Source organism: Falco biarmicus, chromosome 11 (genome assembly GCF_023638135.1).
Source record: "Falco biarmicus isolate bFalBia1 chromosome 11, bFalBia1.pri, whole genome shotgun sequence".
Taxonomy (NCBI): Eukaryota; Metazoa; Chordata; class Aves; order Falconiformes; family Falconidae; genus Falco; species Falco biarmicus.
In genome coordinates, this window is record NC_079298.1 from 28,153,320 (window position 1) to 28,180,730 (window position 27,411).

The 27,411-nt window shown below is 52.0% G+C and overlaps 1 protein-coding gene across 2 annotated transcripts in view; it reads right to left on the minus strand.

The window, feature by feature from the left end:
• Positions 1-27,411, minus strand: part of NOS1AP (nitric oxide synthase 1 adaptor protein) — a 43,730-nt gene that overhangs the window by 8,921 nt on the left and 7,398 nt on the right. Inside the window, exons 2-6 of one of the 2 annotated variants that reach the window (XM_056356226.1) lie at positions 24,380-24,451; positions 2,197-2,289; positions 1,767-1,825; positions 1,039-1,147; positions 656-797 (exon numbers count right to left, since the gene is read on the minus strand). In XM_056356226.1, the coding sequence (XP_056212201.1) occupies positions 656-797; positions 1,039-1,147; positions 1,767-1,825; positions 2,197-2,289; positions 24,380-24,451 (475 nt within the window). Of the gene's footprint in view, positions 1-655; positions 798-1,038; positions 1,148-1,766; positions 1,841-2,196; positions 2,290-24,379; positions 24,452-27,411 lie in introns of both variants that reach the window. The other variant, XM_056356225.1, reaches the window with a different exon arrangement.

A 27,411-nucleotide genomic window follows, 5' to 3' on the forward strand; every position in this document is an offset into this window, starting at 1 on the left:
ACGGGCACTGGAGGCGTTTGACCAACCTCTTGCAAAACATCTGCCACCCCTCCACGGCAGGCACCAGCACCAAGGAGCACAGCAGCTTCCCGGGGCCCGGCAGAGCCTGGGGTGATGAGGCTGCACCAGCAGCCCCCCAGCCAGCAGCACGCCTCCCTGCACCCTCTGCCCATGGAGCTGATAAGGGGGCAGGGGGTCCGCAGGCTGCCTGCAGCTCTGGGAGCTTGATGCAAGACCCCAAGTGCAGCTTCACACATGCAGGGAATCGCAGAGCGCCAGTCCCGGCCCCGGGAGCACCTCGGGACATGAGGAAGGGCTGAGCTTAGGGCTTCTGTGGAAGCAGCAAGGAAATGTTTGCAGTGTGTGCAGCCGAGCAGGCAGAGTACTTCGGCGCCCAGCAGAGTCCCTGGTGCTGCTAATGGGCTCCCAGCAAGGGGGATGTCTGCGAGGATGATGGCTAACACCTAGCGAAGGCTCCTTGCTGGGCAAGATCCCAGCTTGAGCCCGAGGTGCCGCAGGCCAGATTGCTGTGCAAATCCATTCCCTGCAGGTGTCAGCCAGCAAGGAGTGGCAGGGGAAGATGCTGACCCTGCAAACCACATCTGCCAGGCTCCAGGACCCGCATGCCACCCCTGCCTTTGCCCTCGCAGAATACCTGGGACATCCAGATCATCCCCATTCCTCTCACTGTCTCCGTCCTCCTGCCCATCTGCATTTTGCTGGGTGTGCTGCAGGCTCAGCTTGTGGCAGACCTCAAATGCCTGTCCCACCGTCCGGACGATGCGCATGGCTTGGCTCTGCAGCAGGCAAGGAAAGGAGAGAAGGAACATAACCTCAGCTGGGTTGCCCCTGCCCAGTGACCTCCCCAGCCTGGCACAGCTCTCGGGTCTTGGTGTGCTGCCACAGGGACTGAGGCACCAGAGTTCAGATCCCCAGGGTGCTCTGGGCCACCAGCTGCAGCACAATGCCATGGGGTCCTGCCCCAGCCATCCCACCGAGACCACTGCGATGGTTGAATGCACATCCCAGCATCTTTACCTTCTTCTTGGATTTGAAGACATTGCACCTGAAGACATTGCTAGACCCATCCCTGGCAATGTAGCTGAAGATCTTTAGGTCCTGGGAGTCATGAGACACATAGAATATCCTGCAAAGACAGAAAGGAAGGGAAGATATCAACATACATATTACCCACAGGCCCAGGAGACTGCCGAGGCCACAGCCAGTGCTTCCCAGGGCATGGGGTGCTGGCAGATGCCCAGCCTCTGCAGCACATCCCTGCTAAAGCCCATTAGAAAATTTTTTGGCAGTGGTTTTGCCTTGGCTGGAAAATTAGCCTGCTGACTTGGCAGCAGCAAGCATTCTGCAAAGGCAGCATGGGGCTTTCTCCGCTCCGCCCCCAGGTACAGGAGTCCCAGAGCCCTCCAGGGACAGAGAAGAGCAAACCTCACCCCTCTGCTTTGCCTGCTCAGAGAGCTGGCCTCCTTACTGGGGTGCCTGCTGCTCCCTCCCTGGCATGGCTGGGGCCCTTTCTTGCTCCCATCAGCTTCCCCAGGACACAGACACCTCATGCTCTTAGCTTTTGCCAGCAAGATGGAAGAAGAGCGATGGGCAGTTTTGGAAAGCACAGCACGTGAGGGGAGCTGCCCTCTGTGGGGACAGCAGCAGCTCTGCACAGTCGGTCCCCAGTGTGGTGCTGGTGTGGCATGGGGTAAGTGGCACGGTGGAGCCACACGAGCCTCTGTCCCCTCACCAAGCAGGCTCACCTGTAGATGGGATCGTGCATGACGAGCATTTTGTTCTCATCCCAGGCCCATTCTTTTTTCTGCAATGAAAGAAGCTGAAAATGAGTACGTCAGATGCTGCCCCTGAGATCAAGGACAGGGCAGACCATCCAGGGACAGACCCGGGAAGCTCTTGTCACAGCTCTGCTGCTTTTCCCCTGCAACCCTTTGCCAAGGGACAGGTCTTGATGGGGACCAGCCATGTCCCACATCACCTCCCATGTGGGCCCCTGAGCCTCTTCTACACCTGCATCAGGACTGGCTCAGCCACCCTGAGAGTACTGGCCCATCCGAGGCTGATTCCAGCCCCTCCCTCCTTCTCTCAGTGCACCAGTACCCCAGAAATTCAAGGATGCTGCAGGTCCCTGCACCGTGAGGGGAGGGCTCCTGCTGCTGAGGCACGGCTGCCTACCTTCTTCTTCTTCTTCAGAATGACCTTCACGCCGTCCACCGACACAATGAGACTCACTTTCTTCTTCTTGATATTCTTGGCTTTAAACTCATACTGCAGGAGATGGAAGAAAAACCTGAATTAGCCTCCCGGCACCAGGAAAGCCCCAGGGAGGACTGAAAAGGCTCTGCTGGGAAGGGGCGAGAGGGACAGGGAAAGGTTTCCCTGATCCCAGATGACTCCCTGAGCACATGCCTCCATCAGCCTGCGCACCCACACTAGGACAGCACAGGGGGGGCCCTGCAGTGTCCCCATGCCCAGCAGCTGGAGGAGCACACCCCAAGGCAGGCTGGCTCCTGGATGTGGATAATGCTTTGCTCAGCTCAGGATGCTGCTGCAAACGTGAACTGGTGTTTCTCAGGCACTTGCTCTGGCCCTCCAAAGGGCTGTACTTCCCTGGAAAGAGACTGCCACCTCCCCGGCACTGCCAGCCCCCAGGGCCGGCCGGTCTGCCCTGCTGGCTTGTGGCCATTGCTGAGCTCTGGTAAAGGAAACGGCATTTCGAGTGGGGGTTATTTTTGGGCTCAGTATAGAACTGAAGGTGATTACTGAGGACTCTTTGAACCTCCCTCTCCAGGGGAGATGGGATAATGCAATTACCCACTTGAATTAGAAGTCGCTGGACAGGAAAAAAACCCAACAGGAACTTTCAAGGATCAGTGACTAAACACAAAGCTCTGGTCCAGCTCAGGGAGAGAACTAGAGCCCCCAAAATTCAGCCACTTTAGCATTTAGATTCTTACAGGCAGGGAGGGGGCTGGCAGGGGAATAGGCTAGATGAGCCATTTAGGCTGAGCAACCTCCTGCGGTGGGACTTTTGGGGAGTCCCATAACCAGTCTGCCACGGGTGCACCCACATCAGGTACCCGGTGTGCTGGTCCCACACGCAGGGTGCTGTGCACAGCCATAGGGACAGACCCTCTGTGCCTGCCCAGCAGCAGGAAAGCCCAGCAGCAGGAAAGCCCCGCATCCTGCACGTCGCACACCCGAGGAAGAAGAATTTAATTTATCCTCTCATTATTTTGCCAGTTTCTCTGCAGAGGGAGCACAAGGCAGGCGCCCCGATGCAAAGCTCTGCCTCCAGTCCGTGCCGAGCCTCGAGCCTTGGTGTGACATTTCCAGCACTGCATGATGTATTAACTTTGGCAGCCAGAACCAGCAGGCAGGAAAAGCTGCTGGCCCTGACCTGTGATCGAATGATAAAAGAGCTGAAAGTATAATTCCTCAAAGCCATTTTAAAGTCCACTGATGGGGATGGGAGATACAGATGACTCAGAAAACAGCGGGGGGGGGGGGGGGACGGGACACAGCTCTGCCCCCCTCAGTGCACAGACCAGGTGAGTTGTACAAGCCCACCCACTATGGGGCTGAAGCCGTGGTGATGGGCTCGAGAAAAAGCAGAGCTCAGGCTCCCATCATGGCTACAGCCAGCCTCAAAATCCCCAGCACATACCTGTATGCTGCTTGCAGGGCTCATTCTGCAGGGAGAAGGGTCTCACCAAAAAGCCCATCAGGGTCCCTCTTGTATTCCCCTTCTCTCATAGTCCCCTTCCCCATCGTTACAAGCAGAGGTGAAACCGCATCCAAGAACACCCTCTCTGAGCCTTGCTAAGACACCAATCCAATAGCGAGGTCACAGCAGTGTCTGGTACCTAACACTAAAGAAATGTCTTGACTTAGCTCTGTAAAGGTGAGCTCCAGCCCAGCTACCTTGCATTAATTAACCCAGCACCTTCTAAAGCTCTGCATGCCGTTTTTCCAGGAGCCGTGGGCTGAGCTGGATGCTCTCTGCAGCACCCACAGTGATGCATGGCACCTTGTGGAGCTGCAGCCTGATTTATTGGTCCTAACCATCATTGATTATAAACATCAAGTTGCATTTCCACGTTCCTGGAGCTGTGGGGTTTCTATTCTGGGCCATCCCAAGTGCTAATTAATATGGGCTTGGAAGAAACAACAACCCTGAAAAATATCTCAGGGTTAGAGAGACTGATTTTTAGCCTGGTTTGGGGGTGAGTAACAGCCCCAGGACAGCAATGCAGACAGGCCAGGATGTTTCAACAAAGATGCTACCCAGCTCTGGCATATGTTTCAGGGACAAAATCAATGCAAAGCTCCTTGGAGAAGCTTCCACAATCCCTTGCTGCAAGCAAGGCATTCTGCCCGGGCTCGCCCCGAGCCTGGCACAGCGGAGTGCCATGGAGAAAGCTGTTTTGCCTCTGCCACGCTGAAGCCCAAGTCCCTTTGTGTTGACAGCTCACGGCAAAACTCCAATGAGAACTGACTGGATCAAAGAAGTCAAATTCTCAGACAGGTCGACCAGCCAGATTTGTTAAGCCCTTGCATAAATCCAGGCCCTTATCCTGATGCCGAGGCAAAAGCAAAGCTCCTTTGCAAGTCCGAGCCATGCGCTTAGAGAGCTACGGCACATCCCGCCCCAACCAGAGCTCACAGGCGCAATCGCTCCGACGAGTTCAGATGCTCTTTGGGACACATTTCCCATTCAATGAAGCGCAGCTCTAGCCACTAAAAATCTAATGAACTCATGCCCACTGGGGCTTTAATGAAACACTAACCATAATTTAATAACAAATTAGCACGGAAGAGGATTCAATAAAACAGCAATTCCACTGAGCCGCCACACACATCCCTGGGCTGCGCAGGGCAGCATGCCGAGTCCCACCGGCCAGGAGATGCATCGCTGGTTTTGAGGGGCTTTCAAATTTGAGTTTGGGTGAATAGGTGCAAGAAAGGAGGAAAAGGACCCAGGAGAGAGGAGCAGCAGACCAAACCAAGAGGAAGCTCTGCAGAGCCTGGCACACCGTTCTTAGGCTGCCACCCCACTTCTTACAGCCACAGTGTGCAATTTGCTCTTTGTTCACAAAGCTAATTCAGCAAATCAGCGGGATTTAACCCCAAGCAGTACCTGTGGCTAGAGTCCAAGGGGGCATCAGGCTTATGTAGTTCCTCTATGTGAGATTTGAGCCACAGAGACTGTAAGGGATGAACCCCAAACTGCGCAGGGCAGAACCTGTGCTCAGACCTGCCGGCTCATGGCGCAGCAGTTCATGTTGGCAGTGACAGCAGCTGCCACAGCCAGCCCCGCTCAGTGCCCTGCCATGCCAGGGTACTGCTTGCTGGTTACGGCAGGAGAAAGGCACGTCTCACCACAAGTCCTTGCACACCCCAGCAAGCCCCCGCAGCTCCCGGGAAGGCAGTGGCTGATGGTCACAGTCAGCCGGAGGCACTAGGCGAGTGCCAGGAGCAGTGCTTGGGGCTGGGCTGGCTGCCCTGCGTGCACCCTGGCATTCCCCAGCCCGGGAGGGGTGGCTGGCCCTCTGCTATCTCCTTGGACTTCTCTGAAGCAATGGCAAATCCTTCCCATTAGCAGACTACAGGTGCCGGTATGGGCTTTTTGTTCCTGCTGGACATCTCAGATGGTCTCACTGACGTGGTGCACATCAACAGGACCTGCCCTTGCTAACACCTGCCCTGCAAGCCTCTTTACTTAATGGGGCCACAGAAAACATCTCTCTGTACAACTGATCAGGACCTCCCTGGCTTGGAGTTATTGTTGACCACAGCCTGTCTGCCCTGGGCACAGAGTTCTGCTGGGTCTGCCCACATCTGTCAACATCCCTCCTTCTGCTGGGGAACAGAGAGGGATGCAAAGCATTAAGATTTTAGCTTTCCCTATTGCTGGGAGGAGAGCAGAGGTGATGGCAAGGTTGGAAATGCCACCGAAGGGACTTTGAGATGGTCTGCACAGCCTCAGCAGCTGCTGCTGAATCCAAACCCAACAGGCACTAGCTGACCCAGGGGAGAGGAAAACCTGCACATTTCCAGGGGCACCGGACCAATGCCATACAACCCTTGCTGGGAACACAGCCTGCATCCCCAAAGATGCACTAAAATCCACACCATGGCTGCTAACGAGCTTCTCACTGAGCCAACAAGCAAAGCAAAAGTGGGGTTTCTCAAAGCCACCAGCCCGGAGCCTGCCCTGCTGCTGGGAGAGGAGGGGGATGCTCAGGGGGAGCTTTGCTGTGCATTGTGACAGGAGCAACAGGAGCGCCTCTGCAACTAGGTGCAACTAGGGAGCTGGGTGACAGCAATTCACTCCGTGCTCTCTGGGTACCGCATTCTGATTTTAAGTGACTACTTCAGGACAAAGACCCCCACATTTCCCTCCACTGAGGGAACCAGGATGGTATCTTCAGCTACCGATGGCTCCAGCTCCAGCCTACTGTTTAATAAAGAAATTATATAGAAATAATTATCCAGCTTCGGATCAAGGAAAGAATGAAGATTTGTGCAACTTCCCCATGATCCCTTTTTAGTTTCACACCACGCAGCATTTCACTGCCAAATGGTGTAACAGTCAGAGGAGCTTTCTTGGCCTTCAACCCAGGTAGTTTGCCCATCTTGGGTATGATTCTGGATCTTTAAATGTCTGTAATAATACCGCAAGTTCGGGTTAATTCTTGGCTACAGCAATGTGGCAATCCTAGAAGATAGATGGGAAATAATTTCAGGGAAATACACAGAAAATGGAAAGAGCGGAAGAGACACCAGTCTGTTCCTGGACTTGCACAGCTCCACAGTCAGTCTCCAGCTGAAGCTCTAAGCACTCTACTAAAATTTTTAAGCACGCATTGAAAATGAACCTATGAGAGAGATATATATAAAAATAATCAAGAAAAAAAGTACAGGTGGTCACACTAATAAAAAAGATCACTCATAAACCCCAAGCAGCTAAGAGGTGAATACAGATTATCCATTAATTTTACACTGCCCACAAAGAAAGATGTTCATCTTCCCAATTAGAAAAGAAACGTCCATTTAATCAGATCATGAGCACCTTACCATTCACCTGAGGTTAGTAGTAGTCTATTTTCAACATTTGCCTTTTATGCAGAGTTCACTATTTAAATAACTTTAGATGGAAAATAACGGCAGCTGGGGTATGCATCATTGTGCAACATATTCCTACTGGCGGAGTATTAAAATTGCCCTTTCTGGAGAACAGAGTAACATATGTTGCTTAATAGAGAGCGCATGTAACCTTGTCAGCTTAGAGTAAAATTGTGTATGAATCCAAGTATTACGGGTATGTGTGAAAAGCACAGAAAACTCAGCATCCTTAGAAATGTGTTATCCATCCCTGTCACGCTGTTTCTACACAGTAAAAGTGTAAGAAAACTTGTAACCACGCACTGCACACTAGGTTAGGCAGATCAGACACTAAAGAGGAGAGATGATGTCTTTCTAGATTCATCATATTCCCCCCCCCCCCCCCCCCCCCCCATTCTCAAGCACCTGAAAAAAGTTAACTTGAATAAAACTGGCCCCATTTTATTCCAGCCCATCTAAACTGCGGCGGGTACAGATTTAAGTCTGCCCACTAGCACTCTCCATCACGAAGGGAAGGTACCAGGAATATGGTACCAGGAATATGGTCAGGTTGTGCTAGCAGAACACAAATAAACAGAAAATTTTTTAATGAAGTTCCCCTAAATGCATCGAGCTGTCCCTGTCCCCTTCCATCCTCTATCCTCTTCCTCCTCTTCCTCATATTAAAAAAAAAAAATTACAAGCTTGTGCTGGGGAAAGAGCAGTGGTTTGAGAATTAACAAAATTCGGTGCTACTCTGCTAGCTTGGGAGGCAGGAGAAAAAAGATCTGCTGTAAGAAATAGCAGAGAAAGGGGGGTATTTTTCTGCCAGAAAACTGTATTTCTTTGTGTTTACATGGAAAGGACACAAACCTGAGCAAAGTGGCATCTGGCAGAGCCACCTTAGCTGAGTGCGAAGGGCTGGCTGGCCAGGACCCTCCGACCTGTGCCTGCTGTGATGTCCCCGCAGCTCTCCCATGGCTCCTGCCACCCTTTGTCATGGGGACCCAACGGCAAGCACAGGGCTGGCGCTGGCCGGGGAGCGGGGCAGGGTGCTGGGAGCCGGTGCCCACTCCCTTGGCTCCTCCTCGCAGCTGCCTGGCACGGCAGCTAATAAAATACCTTCAGAGTTAGACTTTAACCCAAGGTCAGCTCAGGCTAACGAAAGACGTGGCAGACCAGTGAAAGCACTTTGGGGGGAGGAGTGGTACTGTTCTCTTGATGAAGAATTAACTTATTGCAAAATGACAGCTGAGGCACAGGCTCCACAGCTCCAAGTATTAATGACCGTGGGGGGAAACCACATACCTTGAAACTTCTGCTGCTGAAAACACAGAGAATGAAAGTAAATCTCAGAAAGGTACAGGAGATCAGGCACACCCCGCAGGAGGGAAGCCTGAGAAACCCTGCTAGGATCCTAACAGCAGTAATTGGGAGGAACGGCTAACGGCGGCACTGTGCAGGGGACAAGGACTTCGCTTTACTGAACACACAAGGAAATGGCACCAACACTGGTGCCCTTGGATGACTCACAGGTGCCCGCAGGCTGTGCAGGAAAGGGAACCTGGGAGGGACACAGCCCCTTCCTGGCCAGGGGTGCTGAGCTGCCCAGCCGATGGGCTTGGAAAGCAGAAGGAGCAGGTAGGCAGCACCTGCTGCCCGCTAGCCCTTTGTGGGGTAAACAACATGCAGAACTCAGTGCCAGGGTCCTGCCGAAGCACTGGCAGCACACCGCAGCCAGGAACATCTCATTGCTTCTTTTTTTTCCCTCTGGTGCTTTGCTAACTGGAGGAGAAGCGGGGCTTCCAGTGATGGAGGGGCTGTACCACCTCGAGGCAGGCAGCGCAGCGAGCACAGGACGGTGACGTGCCTGTGGGTCCTGTGAACCAACAGCTTCCTGGGCCCAAAGGCTGGCAAAGCCCACGCGTCGGCAAGGCGCACGCTGCGCCCAGCTTGCCAGGTGCAGACACGCTGTGCGCTGGGACTGGCGCCACACATACAGGACGCATCAAATGCAACCCTGCCCGATAAGGATGCGCTGCAATGCCACTGTGCAGGATGAGTACTCATTAGAATCACACGGTACAAGCCCAGACAGGCTTATGTGGGCAAGAAAGCAGCACAGAGAAAGGTTTCCTGATGAGTTTCAGCCGGGAGCACTGGCCATCCAAGAGAAGTGTAAGCATTTCTGCTAAATGGGAGAACACGACCAGTATCTCTAAACGCAGTGGCAGAAAGATAAGAGCACTGGAGAGAAAGAGAATAATTTAAAATACAGCTTTGGCACAGCAGCAGACAGATGCAGCCTGGCCAGATGTAGCCTCGCAGATCAGAAGAGAGTCCCTGACCCACACGGGTCTGGGAATATCAGAGTGGCGTGTGGCAGGCAGCTGGGCACAGCCTGCCACAGGGCAGGGAGCGCAGGCAGCACTGCCTCTCCCGAGAGCCCGGCTGTCAGGCGGGCAGGGCAGCGGAGAGCCGGGGGTCCTGCCCTGCCCGCGGGGTCCCCAGGCGTGCAGCATCACTCCCTCCCGCTGCGGGCTGCTGCTCCCACTAGCACAAAGGCACATGCCAGCCCGCCCCAGCCCACCTCTCCCTCGTGCATCGCCCCAGCTCTACCGTGGCAGCAGCAGATGTCAGGGGATAAAGCAGCTGGAAAGTGTGATACCTCCCAGGAACGCGGTCAGCTTCATCCAAGAGGCGTTTCTGAACAAGGCTTCAAAACCTGACAGTCTGCTTTTCCAGGCTGCACTTTAAACCCACAGGGACTCAGGCTTGCGGGAGGGGAGCAGGCTGGAATACCTGCTTAGTCTACTAATCTGATCAGCAATAAATGGACTGAAACCCATTTTTAGAAGACTGCCTTAAGCTGCCCTACCAAAGTGCTGTGCTGCTGCCTGTGCCTGTCGAGGACTCCCCTGACCCTTTGCCAGGGGCATGCAATCCCATTGCAGCTCTGGTGAAGACATGTTACCACCTCAATTCCCACATGCAGCTGTAAAGTACATGCTGGCCATGGCCGTGGTCACGCCTGTGCACCACGCACCAGCAGGGGCTCACCCGTGGGATGCCAGCAGCACCTCCCTGCTCTCTCTTGGGGCTGGGAGACAGACAAGGACAGCAGGGAGATTTGGGGATCTCCTTGGTGTGGCCACTTTGCTTGTGCTCCCCTCTCCTGCCACCAAAACCTGGGACAAAACCAGCCTGCAGCACTCGCACTTGCGGTGGGGATGGCTCCCACTGCGGGGCATGAAATCACAGAGATGTTTCGGGGCAGGACCAAGATTCCTGCTGGCTCCATCAGCAAACAACTGCCAGCACGGCATGGGCAAACAAGCTGGATGCCTCTGCCATCCTACCAGCTCAGATTTGAGCTGCTCCTCAGGCTTACATTTCCCCCAACACACTGTCTACACCCCGGTGCTGGTGGTTTTGCCAGTAGCTAGACTTTAATCAAAGGGCATGGTAATTTGGAAGTGGGGGAGGAGTAATGAAGTATTGGATGCTTGTTCTTGGGCTTAACGATGCTTTTTAAAACTCTTCCATGGTTCCAGAGTTTGCATTTGCACATATGGGAAAATGCAACTCCGAGGTGCATGTGTTTGTCTGAAATAAGATGATTTTGGTTCGTACTGACAAGGTCAATGCCTATTTTCCCATCCAACTTCAGGTTTAATTTTGGTATCCGTCTGTGACGGTTGCGAGTACTGATGGGTATAAATGGGAATCAGTCTAAAAATACCCATGTTGTGAGAGCAGCAGAGTTAAAGTTGCTTCTTTGAAACAATCCCTGGATCACAGCATACCCATTTATCACAGAAAAAATATTTTCCAATAACATTGAATACTTCACAATAAATTCTTTCTGCTTGGCTTGCTATTTCCTACCAGATAGCTGCCTTGATCTGCTTCCGCCAGCCTCCCCTCACCACCTGCATGCTTCACGGGTCGAGGTGGCAAACTGGGTCACATACAAAAGCCATCTTCCATCCGAGCAGTTTCACAGGAATCTCAGAGAAATCAGAACTGGTACCAATTAAATCAATATCAATCATAGGGTTAAACGGAGACGGTTCCTCTAGGAAGCACCTATTCTCACCCCCTCTTTTGCAGACTTCCATTTACAAGATTATTTACCTCCCTTACAGGAAATCCTTAGGGGTTCCATACCTCCTTGTCCCAGTCTTACAGTGTTGTGGTGGTTTGTTTTTTTTTTTAAATTACATCAAATCAGAGATTCAAAGGAGACCTGAGACACACCAGCATATCCCCCCTCCCAAGGCAGCTTGCAGCCACTCTGTGTGCTGTGGAAGCCCAGCGCTGTGCAGAGGGGTGCAGCAGCACAATGCACATGAGGGATGGAGCCGGTAGTGCAGGAGCACGCTCCCCAGCAACACCCCTCAGCTCCACCCAGCAGCTCATCAAAGCCACCAACAGGTCCCTGCGCACGTGTTATTGTTCACTTCATTGGGGCTTAAGTAATACCAAGCTTATAAAAGAAAGCTGAGAGACCCCATCCCAGCACAACCATATAATTTCTCCCCCAGGCTGGGCACACACAGCGATGGCTCCGAGCGGCAGCAACTGCTCATGGGCTGGGAAAAGCAGTGCCTCTCAGCCAGGCCTGAAGGCCAGTGGAGACCGTCCCACAGGCTACCCCCTGCCTTGAAATTTTCTCTAGACTCCTTTCAGAAATCCAAGGAAGTGATAACAGCAGGGACCGGACCTGTGTGGGAGAGAGCAGGCTCCCACCTGCCTTCACACGCTGCCATCTCCAATGACCAAGCACGGCACACACAGATTAACTGGTGCATGGGTGCCTATGGGATACTGGTTGAACTGGTTGCAAAAATAACTAGGCTTTGAGCTGCTCCCTTCGGTTAACAAAAAGAAGGAGCAGGCTCTGTGTGCATCTGCAGGCACTGCTTTCGCACTGCTTTTCACAGCCCTGGAGACAGAAGACAAGAGATGAGCTGTACACATTTTAATATTTACCACCTGTTGCTAAAAGAAGCAGAAGCACATTCCTTGGGAACTCCACATCTGACTGGAATTTGTGGCATTTTTAATTAGATAAGCATTGGTTTGACCTATGCAGGCAAAGGCAGTGGCTGCACTAGCTGTTTGGTGACGGTTCCTCACAATCGCCCTTTGAAGGTAAGAAGCTACAATAGCCTTGAAATGGCCTCTACTCACTCAGCCTACAGCGGTTTCGAACCCATGTGCTAGAATGAGCTCAGCTTAACGAAAAGCATTGCCATTTGCAGAAGTTTAGTCATGCCTGTTTACAGTAATCCCTAATTAAACTCCTGCTTCCTTCTGGCGCGGCAAGAACCGATGCCCTGGGGGACCCCGGGAGCACGCGGTGCCGAGCAGTGCAGGCAGTGCCCAGCTGGGCATCTTCCACCGCCTCAGCAGGAAAACAACATTTCTGTGTTCAAGATTAGCTTTCTTCCCCAAATGCTTTCTTTCTAAGAGGGACCCTGCCTCAAGGCAGCTGAGATCATCGCCACCCCCACGCAGGGGGCTGGAGACCGGGCTGACACTGCAGGAGAGCGCGGAGTCGCCCCAAGTAGGTGAGAAAGAGAGGGGCACCAGAAGAACATGCCCACGCAGTGCTTCAGAAAGGTTTCAGCTCAGCAAAGCGAGCCGAATCAGAACACGGCGAGATTTACACCCTAAGTTGTGAAATACAGGATTTATTTTGGTATTTTTCTACTGTTCACCAAAGAGCTGCTCTCCCACAGTTGCATAAAAAGCTTGAGTAAGACCAGCTGAGAAGGCAGATGAGAACAGCCAGGTGGAATTACAGAATCATAGGATGGTTTGGTTTAGAAGGGACTTTAAAGATCATCTCTTTCCAACCAAGTTACTCCAAGTCCTGTCCAACCTGGTCTTGAGCACTTCCAGGGATGGGGCATCCACAGCTGCTCTGGGCAGCCTGCATCAGTGCCTCAACACCCTTGCAGTAAAGAATTTCTCCCCAATATCTAATCTAAATGTACCCTCCTTGAGTTTAAAATCATTACCCCTCATCCTATGGCTACAGGCCCTACTAAATACAGTGATGAACGGAAGGAAGGCAAGCTGGTAACAGTGTAACTAAATCAGCAATTATGAAATTCAGACAATTAATAAAGAATGAATGAGCAGCAGCATTAAATGCTCGGCACAGCAGAAACAAGCCAGCCCTGTGGGGCTCATTAGATGCTGGCAGTGCTCAACGATGTTTCTGGGTTGTAACTGGAGAAAAGAGGTAATGATTCGTATCACACTTGTTTCACGGTTCCTATTTCAGCAATAACTAATGCAGGTATTAAAAATCATTCACTACATTCTACACGTTAGTCAACAAGTCAGAAGAACGTCCTTTAGAGAGATCTAGAAAGACTTACAGAAAAATTTCCAAGCTAATAAAAGCTCCAAGACTTTAGGCAGAGTTAGAAAACAGCCAGCACAGGACTTCATATCTAGCAAAAGGATTGCAGTACAACTTGGCACAGCATGAGTTCTATGCAAGTTGAAACCCTGAACTATCTCATTGAAATTAAGTGTGTACTTCACAAACCCATCAGTCTGGCTGAGAAACTGAAGAGAATACATGGCCGTTTCCCCCTTTGCGTGCGTTTTGACAAAAAACTTTATCTAAAGTGACCACACAGCCCAGATTAAGGGGCTAAAATCCACCTCACTGGTGGAGCCCCAAATGAAGCAATGACAGACAGGTGACAAAATGGTGCTGTGCTTCCAGGAAACCCCATGGCGAGGGGAGCACAGCAATGCTCACTTTTATGCAGGTCTGGAAGAAAAAAAGAGTATTTGCTCTCCATGTCAAGTGTACAGGAATTCAGCATCCACTCATTTCAGGTTGATTTTACATGGCACTGGCCAAGCAGCCTCCCAAAGGAAAAAGGAACAGAAGCTGCATCCACATGATGCAGAAATGCATCCTAAAAAACCCCTGGAGACATTGATAGGAGTCACCCAGTGGAAAGGACACTGAAGAGCGTGTGGTCCTGGGCACATGAGCAGGGCAACATGTAGCAAAACAGCAAGGTGATACTATCTCAAAACATGCCACTGCTGGAATCACTACTAATACCCATCCTGACATAAAACGTTCTGCTTTATCATACACTTGAAGCAACAGAAAAGAGTTTAGAAAAAAGCAACAGGAACATGAGGCAGGTTTCTCAGACTCTGAAGTGCCAGAGGTTAAAACAAACTCCTTCCACTCAGCTTATCTAAAGAGTAGGCTGGGGGGGGACTTGTCCACAGCTGAGACCTGGGACTCGGGGAGAGCTTCGGCACATCGAAGGGTCTTTGACTTTAGGCAAATGGAGAAGATTGACTAACTGGGAGTTGAAGTCAGACCCGTTCAAACCACAGAAAGATGCGTCTGTCTTCCCAGAAAGCTCAACAGGACCTGCACCCTGAATCACACTCACCACCAGCTTTGGGCCAATTACTCCAGATTGCTCTTTTTTAGATACTAAGGATTCCTTAGCACGCATGTAGAGGTCAGCAGAGACGTGCTCTTTGTGTTTCCAGTACTGGAGAGATACGCACGCATCCCCGAAATTCCTTGGGATCAGGGAGTGTTTGAAGGAGTCCAGCACAGTCCCATCCATCATGTTAAGAGGGAGTAACAAAATGTCATTGGAGCAAAATGCCAAAACAAAACTGGAGGCCTTGGAGGGGAAAAAGGCCTTGGCTCTTTATAATGCATATCACTATTGCAATCCAAGAACAACACTGTAAACATCACAGTTTTACTGTGAACGGGGCTGTTCTCAGTTGAAGAGTTAAGATGAAATTTAACCTTCTTTGCTGCAGTTTCCTGCAATGAATACCTGCTTCAGGCCGATTTTTACAGTTTCCACTGAAAGGGATCTGCAGTTTCCATAGGCAAGCATATGGCAAGGAGAACTGATTTGGCTGGGCCTTTTCTCACCATGTTAAACTCAGGCTGGTGAAAACCAAGTGACAGATTAAGAACCACTAGGATCCTCATTCTCCATTGGGGAAGACTGACCTGAGAAGGTTTTCTTCTCCGAAAATTCATTCAAATTTGGCTACATTCTTCATGTAGCATCTTTGCCCAGGGTAGACTTCACTCCAGCCTGGGAAAGTCCAATCCCTCCAAAAATCCCAGTTGAAGCACATTGCTTCACCCACCGACTATCGTCTATGGGGGCAGCGGGGCAGCCGGGGACCCGGCCTGTGGCTGCAGTGCCGTGCCGAGAAGCAGCAGCAGCTCCTGCACGGCCGTGACGGCCTCCCCGCAGGGTGAGAGGTGCAGGCAGAAGGCGGCAGGGGACCTCCAGGGCTTTCATCACGCTTTGCAGGCTACAGCCCTTCTCCGCTAGGACTGGGAGAGGACTCGGCTCCTTTATCTTGTTCTCAGCTGTGCTTGTTCTGCTGTCCTACAATAGACACATCCTTTCCACCAGCTCTATAATTAAACAAGATCCATTCCACAGACCAGCGCACACAATAGTTTTTGCAGCCTCTCCACTTAAAACAGATGCGATCCTTTCCTCTGCTCCCGCACACCGCAGGAACACACCGTTACGCACCCGCCCTTACAGCTCTCACAGCCACAAACCCCCGTGCCAAAATCCTTCGCACCTTGCTGCAGGCTGCAAGGCAGGCTCTGACACTGCTCTTCCCCCCGGCTGTTTGGTGTACAGCATCCCCTGGAACATCTTCCTGCCGCAACAAGCTAAAACCACCAAAAATTTATTTTAACAGTGAAGAAACTGGGGCACGTGGCATTTTTTTGCATGGCTGTAAATCTGCGTTTTGCCTCTCTTCTAAGGTGATGCAGCAGAGAACAGTTCAACAAATTAAATAAAGAGGTCCCTGGCCCTCCAGGACTGGCAGGGAAGCACGAGAGCAGAAAGAATCACACACAAGAGTAGCATGTAAAGTGTTGGCTTCAGCTTGGTTTGATTTTAATTCAGTCCGGTTCCCTGCGCAGAGATGCCTCCCTCGGAAGGAGTCTGGCAGGTCACTTAGTCTCCCCATGCCTCAGTTTCTCATCCATAAGACAGATACTAAATACTGTTTGACCTGTGACCCCCTGCTTATTAGTGTTTTTTTTACTCTTTGCTCTCCTTTTCCTAAGCTATTTCTCCCCCTAATCACAGAGCAAGAGCCAGGCGTCATCTCTGGACACACTCATGCCTGGCTGGAAGAGGCAGCTGCCCAGGATAGGGCTGCCCATGTCTCTCCTGCTCAGGTCCGTAAACTCCAGTGTTCAGCACAAGGCAGCACTTGGACCCCGCTCCATCCCAAGAGTAAAATGCTGCCATTGTGGCAGCAAACCGATGAAAGCCCTGATATATTAAAAAACACAGGAAAATTCCATGTTGTGGTAGAAGAAAAAACCTCCAAATAAAAGCAATGCCATGGGTGTGAAGAGACACACCCTCAAAGGAACTGGAAAAGAGGGATGGGTCCAGCTCTCTTCTCCGGCCGAGTACAAAAGTCAGCGGTTCCCCATCTCAGCCCAGAAAGCAGGTAGCCCAACTTTTGTGGTGCTTTTCATCTGGCTACCGGGGCAGTGTAAGAACTACCAACAGAACTCCTTTCTGGCACCTTCTGTGCTGCTCAGGGAAGTGCTGGGAGATGCTAGGATGAGTTGCAGACCCTGAAATCAGCCATACCTCAGCGTACCCCTCTCAAACCCATTTCTCCTCTCAACCACCTCTCAGGTCTGCCAGGAGCTCCCTCTTACAATGCAGTTTGGAATTTACTCTAAAATGCAAAGGTAAGTGGAGATGTTATCTTTGCTAGCAAGTTTCTAGCAGTAGAAGAGACTGTCACCTCTTCGTGACAGTGGTGGGGCTGGAGAGCACTGAGCTGGGTGCATTACGGCTGGTGACACTGAACACAGTCCCTTCCCTCAGTAATAATACTTTCTGCAGAGGTTTATGCAGGTGAGAGGGTCAGGCAATCAAAGGCAGCTCTGTCACCTTGCAGAAGGAGCAGAGAGCTATCAAAGGACAATGGTTTCTGTAAGCACTCTTCAAACCCTCAGAAACAGCAATTACTAGTGCCCTCGTGACCCCAAAGCTCCCAGAGCAAGCTGCAGACCTCCCCCTTGACAGCCAGGCTAAATCCGTTCATGCCCGTGAGCCAGAGCATGTAACACATCACTCCTTTCTTGGCAGGAGGAAAAGCCAGAGCAGGCACACAGGGAGCAGGAGGGCGACCTGGGCACCGCTGGCAGCTTCCACAGCATTTGCAGAAGGTTCTGTGCATCAGTGCTCCAGCTACGCCACGTTCCCGCAGAAAGCAAGGTTTGCAGCACCAGACTGCCCTGCTTCCAGTGCAGCTGAGCCCTGGCACTGAACTGGGCCTGCTGTGCTACCAAAACCGCGTGTGCAATATGGGAGCCTCAAAGGAAGGAGCCACGGAAAGCCGGGGGCACCTCTCCAGCACACAGTGACACCCCTGCACGTGCTCTGCTGAGCCCAACAGGTAACGAAACCCATCAGTGCAATACTTACAGCCTGCCTGAAGTAACGTTTCCAAGGAAGAACACGCATGAAGCAGGAGTGAGAGGAGGGAGCACAAGGGCACACAAGGGGACAGACATTTGTGAAATGACTTTAGGTGTTGGCCATGAATTTAGAGGGGGGGTGGGAGCTGGCAGAGTAGCACCTGGCTGAGAAGGAGCAATGCGAAGGTCTGCCCTCCCCCCCATGCTCAGGGAGCCTGGCAGATGTTATTCCCCGTCCTCTCCCTTCAGCTCCCAGCAGACACTTGCCAATGGCTCAGGCATCGGCAAGCTGGTAACTTGACTCACGGCGAGTGCCGGTGGGGAAAGCCCCCAGCCTGGGAGTGAGATGAGTCACAGGGAGCCACTGCCGGCTTTCAGAGAAGGAAGCCCAGCCGAGGAAAGGCCAACCCAAGCAAACACAGGGCAAGGATGTGTGACAGAGATGCAGAGGACACAAAGCACTGCTGCCTCCCAGCTTTCTGCCAGCAGCTCCAGTCCCACCCCAGGCTCAGTGCCTACTTGGCTCCAGCCCTCTCAAAGGCATTTGACTGGCTACAGGCCAGCATCGCCCACCAGGGCATCACTGCTTGCACTGGCATGCCCAGTGTCAGCTGATGTGTTCCTGCCAGAGCACTGCCTGCCCCTGGGACACTCGCCCAGATCAGAAGTGCTGAGCTCCTCAGAGAGACAGGAGGTATGGGGAAGACCACGTGCCAGCATGCACCTCCTGGCTCACTAGCTTTCCCAAAGCACTCTCCCCCACCTGGGTTACGGTTTCCTTCATCCTCACTGGTTCCACAACTGAGCTCTCCGTCTGGCTGGGAACCCCCTGCTCTTTCCCAGGCTGGACCCCCTGCCACCAAGCTCCCCTCCCCACCATGGTTTGGAGACTGGCCACAAGGGACGTGCTGCTGCCCCAACCCTAGCAGAGGATTCTTAGCTAAGGTACTGCTGAAAGCCAACAGACAATGAGCTTATCATGACTTATTTATGAGGCCAGCTACTGGGGGAAGAGGAACGTGCCTGTTCCTCGTCTCCTCGGGACCCATCATGTTGCACATCTGGCTGAGCCCAGTCATTCCTGCCACTGCGTGACCCAGCAAGCCTGGCAGACAGCCGGCACAGGCAATACTTGCTCACATCTGCCCGGGAGTGCCTTTCCGAAGTCCCTCTGGCAAGCAGTGCCCAAAGCCTCATCCCCACCTGGCTTCCCCAGGGGCTCAGACCTTGCTTTCCATCGTTAATGTCTCACACCACACCTTCTTACCAGTTCAGATGCCTGCCCTGTGCCACATGGAATCATTCACCTCCTTCAACTTCTAATTTTACTACACATGCATTACAACAGAGCCTATGTACAACTCACACTACTTAACACTGCCAGTAACCTTCAAAGCATCACTGGAAAGCACCTGCCGCACCCTGGCCATGGTATTAAAACAGAGAGCAAAGCCAGGGCCACCACGCTTTGGCCAGCTCTCCTGGAAACCATCCCTCCCCTATAGGTAGTCTTGGTTAAAAGGCTGCTCCAGTGAATCTGGGTACTAATTTAATCAGTTTATTCATTAAATACTAACCACAGGATGAGATCCTGACCTATTTCATGCAATCAAGTAGGCAGCACGTTGGTAGCAAGAGCAGACTAGCCGTTATTTCATTAAGAAGTTAAGTGGCGTTGGTGGTGCCGGGAGAAATACAATGAACTTGCCCGGAAGCCTTCAGTCTTTTTACTGCGATTGTCAGAGCACTGAAAGAGCAATTGAAATTATTACAGATATCCCTTCGATTCCTCCCAGATCTAATACAACGTAATCTTGTTCATCTGGGATAATCACATCAAGTCATTAGCCCGGCGATAATTCACCTTGCGCCGAGTGCCTTGGCAAAGAGCAGGCTGAGCTTTTCGGGAGGCCAAAGCTTGAGCATCTCCTGGCCAGCCTGCTGCCTGCCTGCAGGTCCCCCACGGGCAGCCAGGGGTGGGCTGCCCCCAGGCAGGGCTCTTGCACGCAGGGCCAGCTCACTTTCAAATCCTGCTCTGCTTTACAGCAGGGACATCCATGCTGCTCGTTGCATGATGAAAGAAAAAAAACCAAAAAAAAGGAAAAAAAGGAAGGCATCATTGTAAATGACCCAACGCTTTTAAAAACTCGCCATGGCAGAACAGGGATATCTCAGAAATATTTTAATTAAATGAGCTCAAACTACACCAGGTGCTCTACACAAATAACTGCCCGCATGCACTAATTTTCACACCAGTCCGACTGTGCATGTGGCTTAGCAGAGGATGCAAAATCTAGCTTTAAACAAGCTTGTTGAAATTCAGCAATTTTGCCAATTTGCTAAATCAGAGCTCAGCTATGCAAAGCAGCATAAGTTCCACAAGATCAGATGTACCTGACAGAGTAGGAGGCGTAGAGGAGCTAGATTTTAAAATACTTTAAATGTCTCCTTGTTCTGAGCCTGCAAAACTCAGCTGGACGCTTCCCAGAAACAGGCTTGCAGAAGACTTCCACAGAAGCAGCTTTTAAGAAGTGCCTATATAGGACTTCATCCTTTCTGGCACCAAAGAAAACCTGGATTAAAGCTGCACTCAGCAATCCAAGCAGCAAAAAAAGGATCATTCCAAATTCTCTAGAACGACCGCACCAAGCCCCAGCCAGGTAGCACTGGCGACATGCCAGGAGCACAAAGAGGAAAGCATTTGCATATATTTACATCACGACAACATGAAAAATATACAGTTATCCTTGCCATTTAGGGCCCCATGTGCTTAGCCATTCTGGAAAGAAAAGAAAACAAGAAAGGATGTCTTGCAGCTAGCTCAGGCACTTTAAACTGCCCATAGTCCTCATGGTTGGGAAGATGCATCAATTGGGCTCTTGCTCTCCCGTACCATAACACCCTCTTTGGCAACTGATGGGTGTACGACCTGTCCCAGACCACTCTCATGAGCTCCCATGTGAGTTTCTCAAGCCTTGCCCGTGACCGGCGCAGAGCAGAAGAGCACTGTGACCTCTGGGCTGCTGCTTCCCAGGAGAGCCTGGGCAAGGAAGATCCCCCGGGCACACCCCAACAGGACAGGCTGGCTGCAGCTTTAACAACCATTTAATTACTGTTGAGCTTAGGATTTTTTGATGTTCAGGTGCCCAACAGGTAACTATCTGGACTTACGGATTGGTTTCTCACACCTTGCATCCTGAGGAGCCAAAGAGCACTCTGAAGGCCAACCTACCCCAGCAGTGCAGGGCATGAAGCAACACAGACCGGGTCACCCTGTTTTGGGATGATGAGGAGAAGGGATTCAGTTGTACAGACACAAGCCCAGCCACTTGCCAGGAAAACAAGTCCTTGCCTGTTGTATTTATGAGTACTGACATGGCAATCAGTGATCTGCAGGAAAGCCAGAAGACATAGCTTTGATGGAAAGCTGCAGCAAACAGCCAGAAGATGTAGGCTTTGGAGGAAAGCTGCAGCTTGCAAAACTGCTGTCCAAGTGCATCCTTGGCACGGCTAATGTCCCATTCCACCGAGTCCTTTCAGGGCTAGGGATTTGCACCAAGACACAGAGCAGGATGGGGCTGTGTCTCTAACAACCCCAGCTGATATCCCAGGAAAGCCCAGCGACAAATAAACAGACATTAAAAGTCTCTCTGGCAGATCTGAGCTGCAAAGCCATGGCCTTTCAATGACTTGCATCTCCCTTGTCTTACTCTATATCAGGGAAGCCCGAGCACGCATTTCAAGCAGGAAAAGCAGGAAGGCAGAGGCAGCTGGCTGAGCACCTCCCCTTCCCTCCTCTCTCCCCTGAGCTGTAAGAATCCCGGGAATTCTCCAACATCCTCCTGCTTCTGGACAGAAACTCTCCCTGCAGCTAGTGCAGTCACCATGGCCATGCCACTGCCAGCCCTTCAGCTGGGGGTAGGAAGGGGATGGCACCCCTGCTTTGCAACACTGATGCCCTGTATGAAACCCCTCTCAATCCAACCCACGAAAGGGACCAGATTTGGGCTTTAGATATATATATAAAAATATATTGCTCTGGTGGAGCCGTTCTGCCCACAGTCGTTGCTCTGCTTTGCTCTAGGGAGAGTGGCAGCAGGGCCCTGCCGGAGCAGGAATTCCAGCAATGCTGGCTATGCTGTGTTCTCCTCTTTGCCCCCAAAGGGTCAGGTCTCCACCTAACCAGGACGCTGGGATCAGCCAGGCCTGAGGCACTTGCCCTGCAGTCCCAGCTGCCAGGGAGGAGAGGGCAGGCAGCACTGCAGGAGCTGCTGCTGCTCATGGCCCCATCCCTCCCTGCTCCCAGCCCAGCACAGGGGTCTTCCAGGGCGCTCTCCCCCTCGGGACCCTCACAGCCAGGCAGCATGCTTCCTCACTTCTTGACAGGATCATTTTTTTTTATCATTTAGTAAACAGAGGCAAAGCCCAGCGAGCGGCTAGGGCGAAGGCAGCACTGAGAAAGGGGAGCTGCAGCAGCAGGGCAGCCAGCGAGGGTCCCCCTCCTTCACCAGCAGCCACTAACTCAGAACAAACTGGGACACAGCACTTTCTTCCTAAACCAAGGACTGCATTAAAATCCATACAAACCTCAGGGACAGCAGCTGCTTCACACACCACATGCAGAACCACTGCAGCTTGCACCTGACCATCTCCCATTGCTTGCTTTCTGTGCCTAAATAAAATTTTTCTTCCTCTGGTTTCCCCATATCAATATTTTGGGATTACTTTATTCCTTGAAGAACATAACTACCCTTCTGCTTTAAGAACATGCATTCCTTGACCTCCAGCCAAACTGAAACCAGCTTCCAGCACCCAGCTCAGCCAACAAATGCCCTTGCTATGCTGCAGTAACATCTTGCTGCTGGGTGCAAGGCCAGCACAAAACATGGGAAACCAGGGAAGGGCTACAGGACTAAATTTCCATAAAACAAACCATCTTGGCATCCTCTTCACAAACAGCACACCATAACAAATAAACAGGCATTAAAAGTCTCCCTGGCAGATCTGATCTGCAAAATCACGGTTTTTCAATGACTTGCATCTCTCTTGCCTTACACTAGGTCAGGGAAGCCTGAGCACACGTTTCAAGCACATCATTCACCATGAGAAATCATTATTTTACCCTAATTTGTGTCCTTCCCCTGCCCATTCAGAGCTTTACCTATGGATTTTCTCGACTATGGTTAAGTTTATTTATATTTGTCAACAAGGATGTTTTGGTGTTTGGGTTTTTTTTTCTACCTAGGGTTTATTTAAGCCCCCAAAGTTGTGCCCATTCTCCCATACAGCTGTGGAGTTACATGATTTTTTGGGGTGGAGCTGCATTCTTTCAAAAGTCTTATCTTGAAAGGCAGGGAAGGAAACAGCTGTTTATAACAGCTCTTGACACCGTAACAGTTGTTCTGCCCCAAACCTCATCTGGAACCAAGGTGAGCAAACCTAATGCCAGAAAGGACTTCCCAGCTTGTGCAGTGGCCACAACGTTCACCACCAAGAGGACAGGGCAAGGGGTAGGAAAGCTGTTGAGAAAAGCCCACAAAGTATTTACACCCTGAAAATTTGAAACAGATGAGTCTTGCAATCTGTGTCCTTGCGATACAATACTTCTCTTCTTGGGATATGATACTCCTCTCTTCCACTGGTGATGAGAAAAGGGAAAACGAGATTATAGCCTGAGTCCACAGAAGGGGCTGAGAGAGGAGCAGGGTGACAGCAGAGCCCTGGTAGGGCTGCTCAGCTGCACGAGCAGGTCCGGTGCTTAGAGGATCCCATGAGGCCACCAGAAAGACAGCTCATCCATTACTCAACATCCCTGCAAGCATCCTCAGTTCCTTCCAGTTAAGAATGTTATTCCAAGGAGAGAGCCACCCCTGGAAGACAGGGGAGACCCCTTGCTGTGACCCACGGAGCAGACCAAATTCCCTGTGCCTATGGCCATACCACCATGTATGCCAGACCAAGGTCCAACCAAAGGGCTGTCTCATACCTCGAAAAGCAGTCAGGCTTGTGCTGTTTTAACCCTGGGGGCAGCAAGCTCCCCGGGTGTGTGGTTTGCTCACCACCCAGTCTGCCCCTGAACACCTTCCAGTTTGCAGGCGAGAGGCCAGGGAGCACAAGAAAAGCTCCTCTCCTGGCTATCAGCCAAGCGTTACATGGCAAGAGCACCCCGCACCCTGGCTATAAGTATTTTGGGAAGCCAGATGACTTCATTACCAGATGACATCCCCTGACCTACTTGCTGTTAAACAAGCTCGCTGCTGGCTGGCCCCAGCAGCTCATTACTCAGCACTTTAATTTGCACACTGCCATTTACCAGGCACTAACCTGCTGGCATATCCAGGCAGTGCCCAAATTCTCATGCAGCTGAAGCATTGACACAAGCAGTAAAACACAAACAGACCTCTTCCACAAGTAGTTTGCTATTATTTTTTAATTGGGACTGATGCATGAGGAAATCCTCCAAATTGCAGACATGCTACCACGGCACACGGGATGCCCAGGTACCACAGGGGACAGCCAGCGCTAGGGATGCTCCAAACTGACGGTGTGGCACATAAAGCTTGCAGGCATCGTGCTGGATTACATGGAGATCTCAATGGACAGAAGGACGGTGAAAAATACAGAGTTATGAATAACCTGGAGAACAGGATTTATGCAAGTAAAGGCTGTAAGCAGAGAGGGCGGATCGGTGCACCCACCACCCCAACGCAGAAGTGGAACGAGCATCCTCACCACACTCACCCTGATCCGCCGCATGGCCGTCACAATCTCCACCCGGCTGTTTGGCCGCGGCACATCCAGGCTCCCGATGTACTGGGGGGAAAGAAACAGCAGATTAGTTGAGTTTCCATGGCACTGGAAACCTCATAGTCCCACCACGGCCTCGATGGCATGCCTGGAAGGAACCCAGGGACACTTCTGGGGAACAGGTGGTGTTTTGCCCACTGCACCTGAAGCCTTACACGCCTCCCACCATGAAGCTGTTCCCTCACTGCAATGTTTCAAGAATTCAGCAGCCCTTATTCTAAAAGGAAAATAACTTCAGTGATCAGGCCAGCAGGACTCATTCATCTATGCCGCAACCAAAGTACATAGGTATAAGCCAATATCCCCTCGGCTGCACCGAGTCATCTATTAGAGACTTGGATATTGGAATATCCCTAAAATAGCTGGGGCAACCTGTCCTGTGACAGGCCCTTCAGTATTTAATTACAGCACTGTCAAACCCTTGGCTGTTTCTGCAGCAATGCTGAGCCTCCAGGCCAAGCCTCCAGAATAAAGGAACCGCTTTGCTATTCAAAGGGGACCAAAGGCAGCACCACTGTGACCCAGCACAGAGAGATGCCGAACAAAAACCTTTTTAAAAATAAAATAGAAGAGGGCAGATTCAGAAGAAGGATCAGAAAACAGACAAGCGATGAAGAGTCAAAGCTGAGCGCTAAAAACGTGTAGTTAGAAGAAAAGTGGTTTGAGTCTATTTACTAGCCCCCTGTGCTCCCACGCCTCATCTCGACATGAGCGCTGACGTAACCCTCGGCAGCGCAGCACAGGCACTAAAGCTGGCAGGGCTCTATGTTCCTGTGAATACGGCCATAACCTTCACTGGCACCGTGAAAACCCAGGTCACTGGTTTCAAGCACCAGTAGTTAACATGGTTGAACATGTGCTGGGGTCACCGCACAGGAAGGGGCTGTGGAGAGGGGTTATTTCTCACCCAGCATTGCCACGGGAGTGCCAGCATCTCTCCGCTGGGACGCTGCTGCCATCTCTATTGAGGGCACAGTGTGGGGGCTGTGTGACCCTGCCTGGGCTTAGTGTGTGCATGCTGTCCCAGAGAGCCCTCCTTGCTCACCCTCACGTCTGCACCACAAACTCGACAAGCCCAACCACCCAGCATGGCCAGCCCCAGCTGCCTGGGGTGGAGACAGAGGCAGGCATCCAGCGGCCGGCACCGGGCAGTCAGTGCTGAGAGTAGATGTGAAGACAGAGGATATAAAAATAAACACCAAACAGCTGGCATGTTTGTCACGTGCTGAGCAGGCTGCCACGGTGCAGGGCAGCTTTATGTAAGCAGGAATTAAAGCCCACGATGCACACCACCGGCAACGGCAACATTAACTGCCCAGACCCCAACCACACGACTGCAAAAGCACAGGTTTTGATAAATTTTCAGTCACATCCCCTAAGCAGAGCCTTCCCACCTCTTCAAAGGTTCAGGCCATATTAAGAGAGGCATCTCTGACATCAGTCGATTCTCTTTTCTTACATAAAGTCTGGAAATCATCAATAAAAAGTAGGAGGTGAGGAGGGCTGAGGCAGCCAGAGCCCTGGGCACACGATGACAGTGCAGCACGTAAGGAAGGACCTTCCCCCACCATCCCCTGCCAGGTGAACATCTCAGCTGCTCAGCACCTCTCCCACCCGGCCTCCCCACGCTGCTCTCTGGGTGGGACTGCCCGGCACTGCTTCCTATGCACCTGCAAGGCAGACTATAGCTTAGACGAGGAGAGGGAGAGCCATTTGCAGCCAGAGGATATCTGCCTCCTTCCAACTATTCCCGACAGCATGAGGTCACTGCCACCAGAGGGGTAATCGTTTTTCTTTTCCCTGCATTTTCCTTCCCCAGGCGGGCGCAGAATACAGCCACGTGCAAGGACAGGGCAAGCATCGGCAGCTATCAGCAGGGCAGGAGACGGCCTCATCCACCACTGGCCCCCACAGCCACACGAATTCGAGCAATGCCAACCTCCTGGCTGACAACCACAACCTTGGCCAGCAGCCACACTCAGTCATGCCCATAATTGTATGGGGGACCCCGGCAGGGCTGGGTCGCCTCATAAGCAAGTGATGGAGCAGAAGCCAGACACCACCTTGAACCAGGCAGCACCTCCTTGGATGGCCCTCCTGGGAAACAGCACCAACAGTAGGAATGTCTTGATGCTGTCCTATCTACACCCCTTTATTCAGCTATTCCCCTCCAGCGCACGTTCACGTGTACCCAAACCAAGGGGCGCGGGACATAAACCATGCAGGATTCACCTTTTCTCCTAAGCCTGGGCTCCAGGGCATCCTGTTGCATCCCACATTCCGCGGGAGTGTGCCCCTGCCAGAGCCCATGGCAGCTCCAGCCCCAGTGTGGGTTCGCTCCACACAATTACTGTCCTCACAGCTCCAAACACACCCACCTCTCCCTCCGGTTCCAGGTATTTTTCGCACATTTCACAAAACTCAACAGAAGGATAAAGTCCCCCCAGATTATTTTTGCTTTCAGGGCAGAAATCCCACATGGGAACTGCACGGCAGAGGAGTAACCCTTCCCAATGTGGTGAGCATCCCCCCAAAAACGTGGACTCGGAGGTCAGCCTGTCAGCTAAGCTACCGTTGCCCAGGCGAGGAGCAGGGATGGCCTGAGAAACCGCCCCTATTTACCAGTGATCTGCAGGCGATAAGCGCACCGAGGGCCGCTCCTGCTCCACTCCCCTCCAGCCCTCCTACTCACAGCACCGACTTCCATTTCGGAAAGAGGTGTGGGATAAAGCAGGCAAGGCGGAGGCAAGGATCAGCAAAGCAGCCGGAGCCTCCGGGGTGTGGGACTTCCCCCCTATCCCACCCCAACGCTGAGACCCAGGTCCCCTCTCCCTGGGCAGCAGCCCCAGGGACCCCTGAGCACTGGGGCTCCCAGACCCCAGGCATAGGCTTTTGCCTGCCTTTAAAACTTATGTGCCCCAGGCAGGGTGCCAGGCATGGTGGTGGTCCTGGTCCCCGCAGGGGCT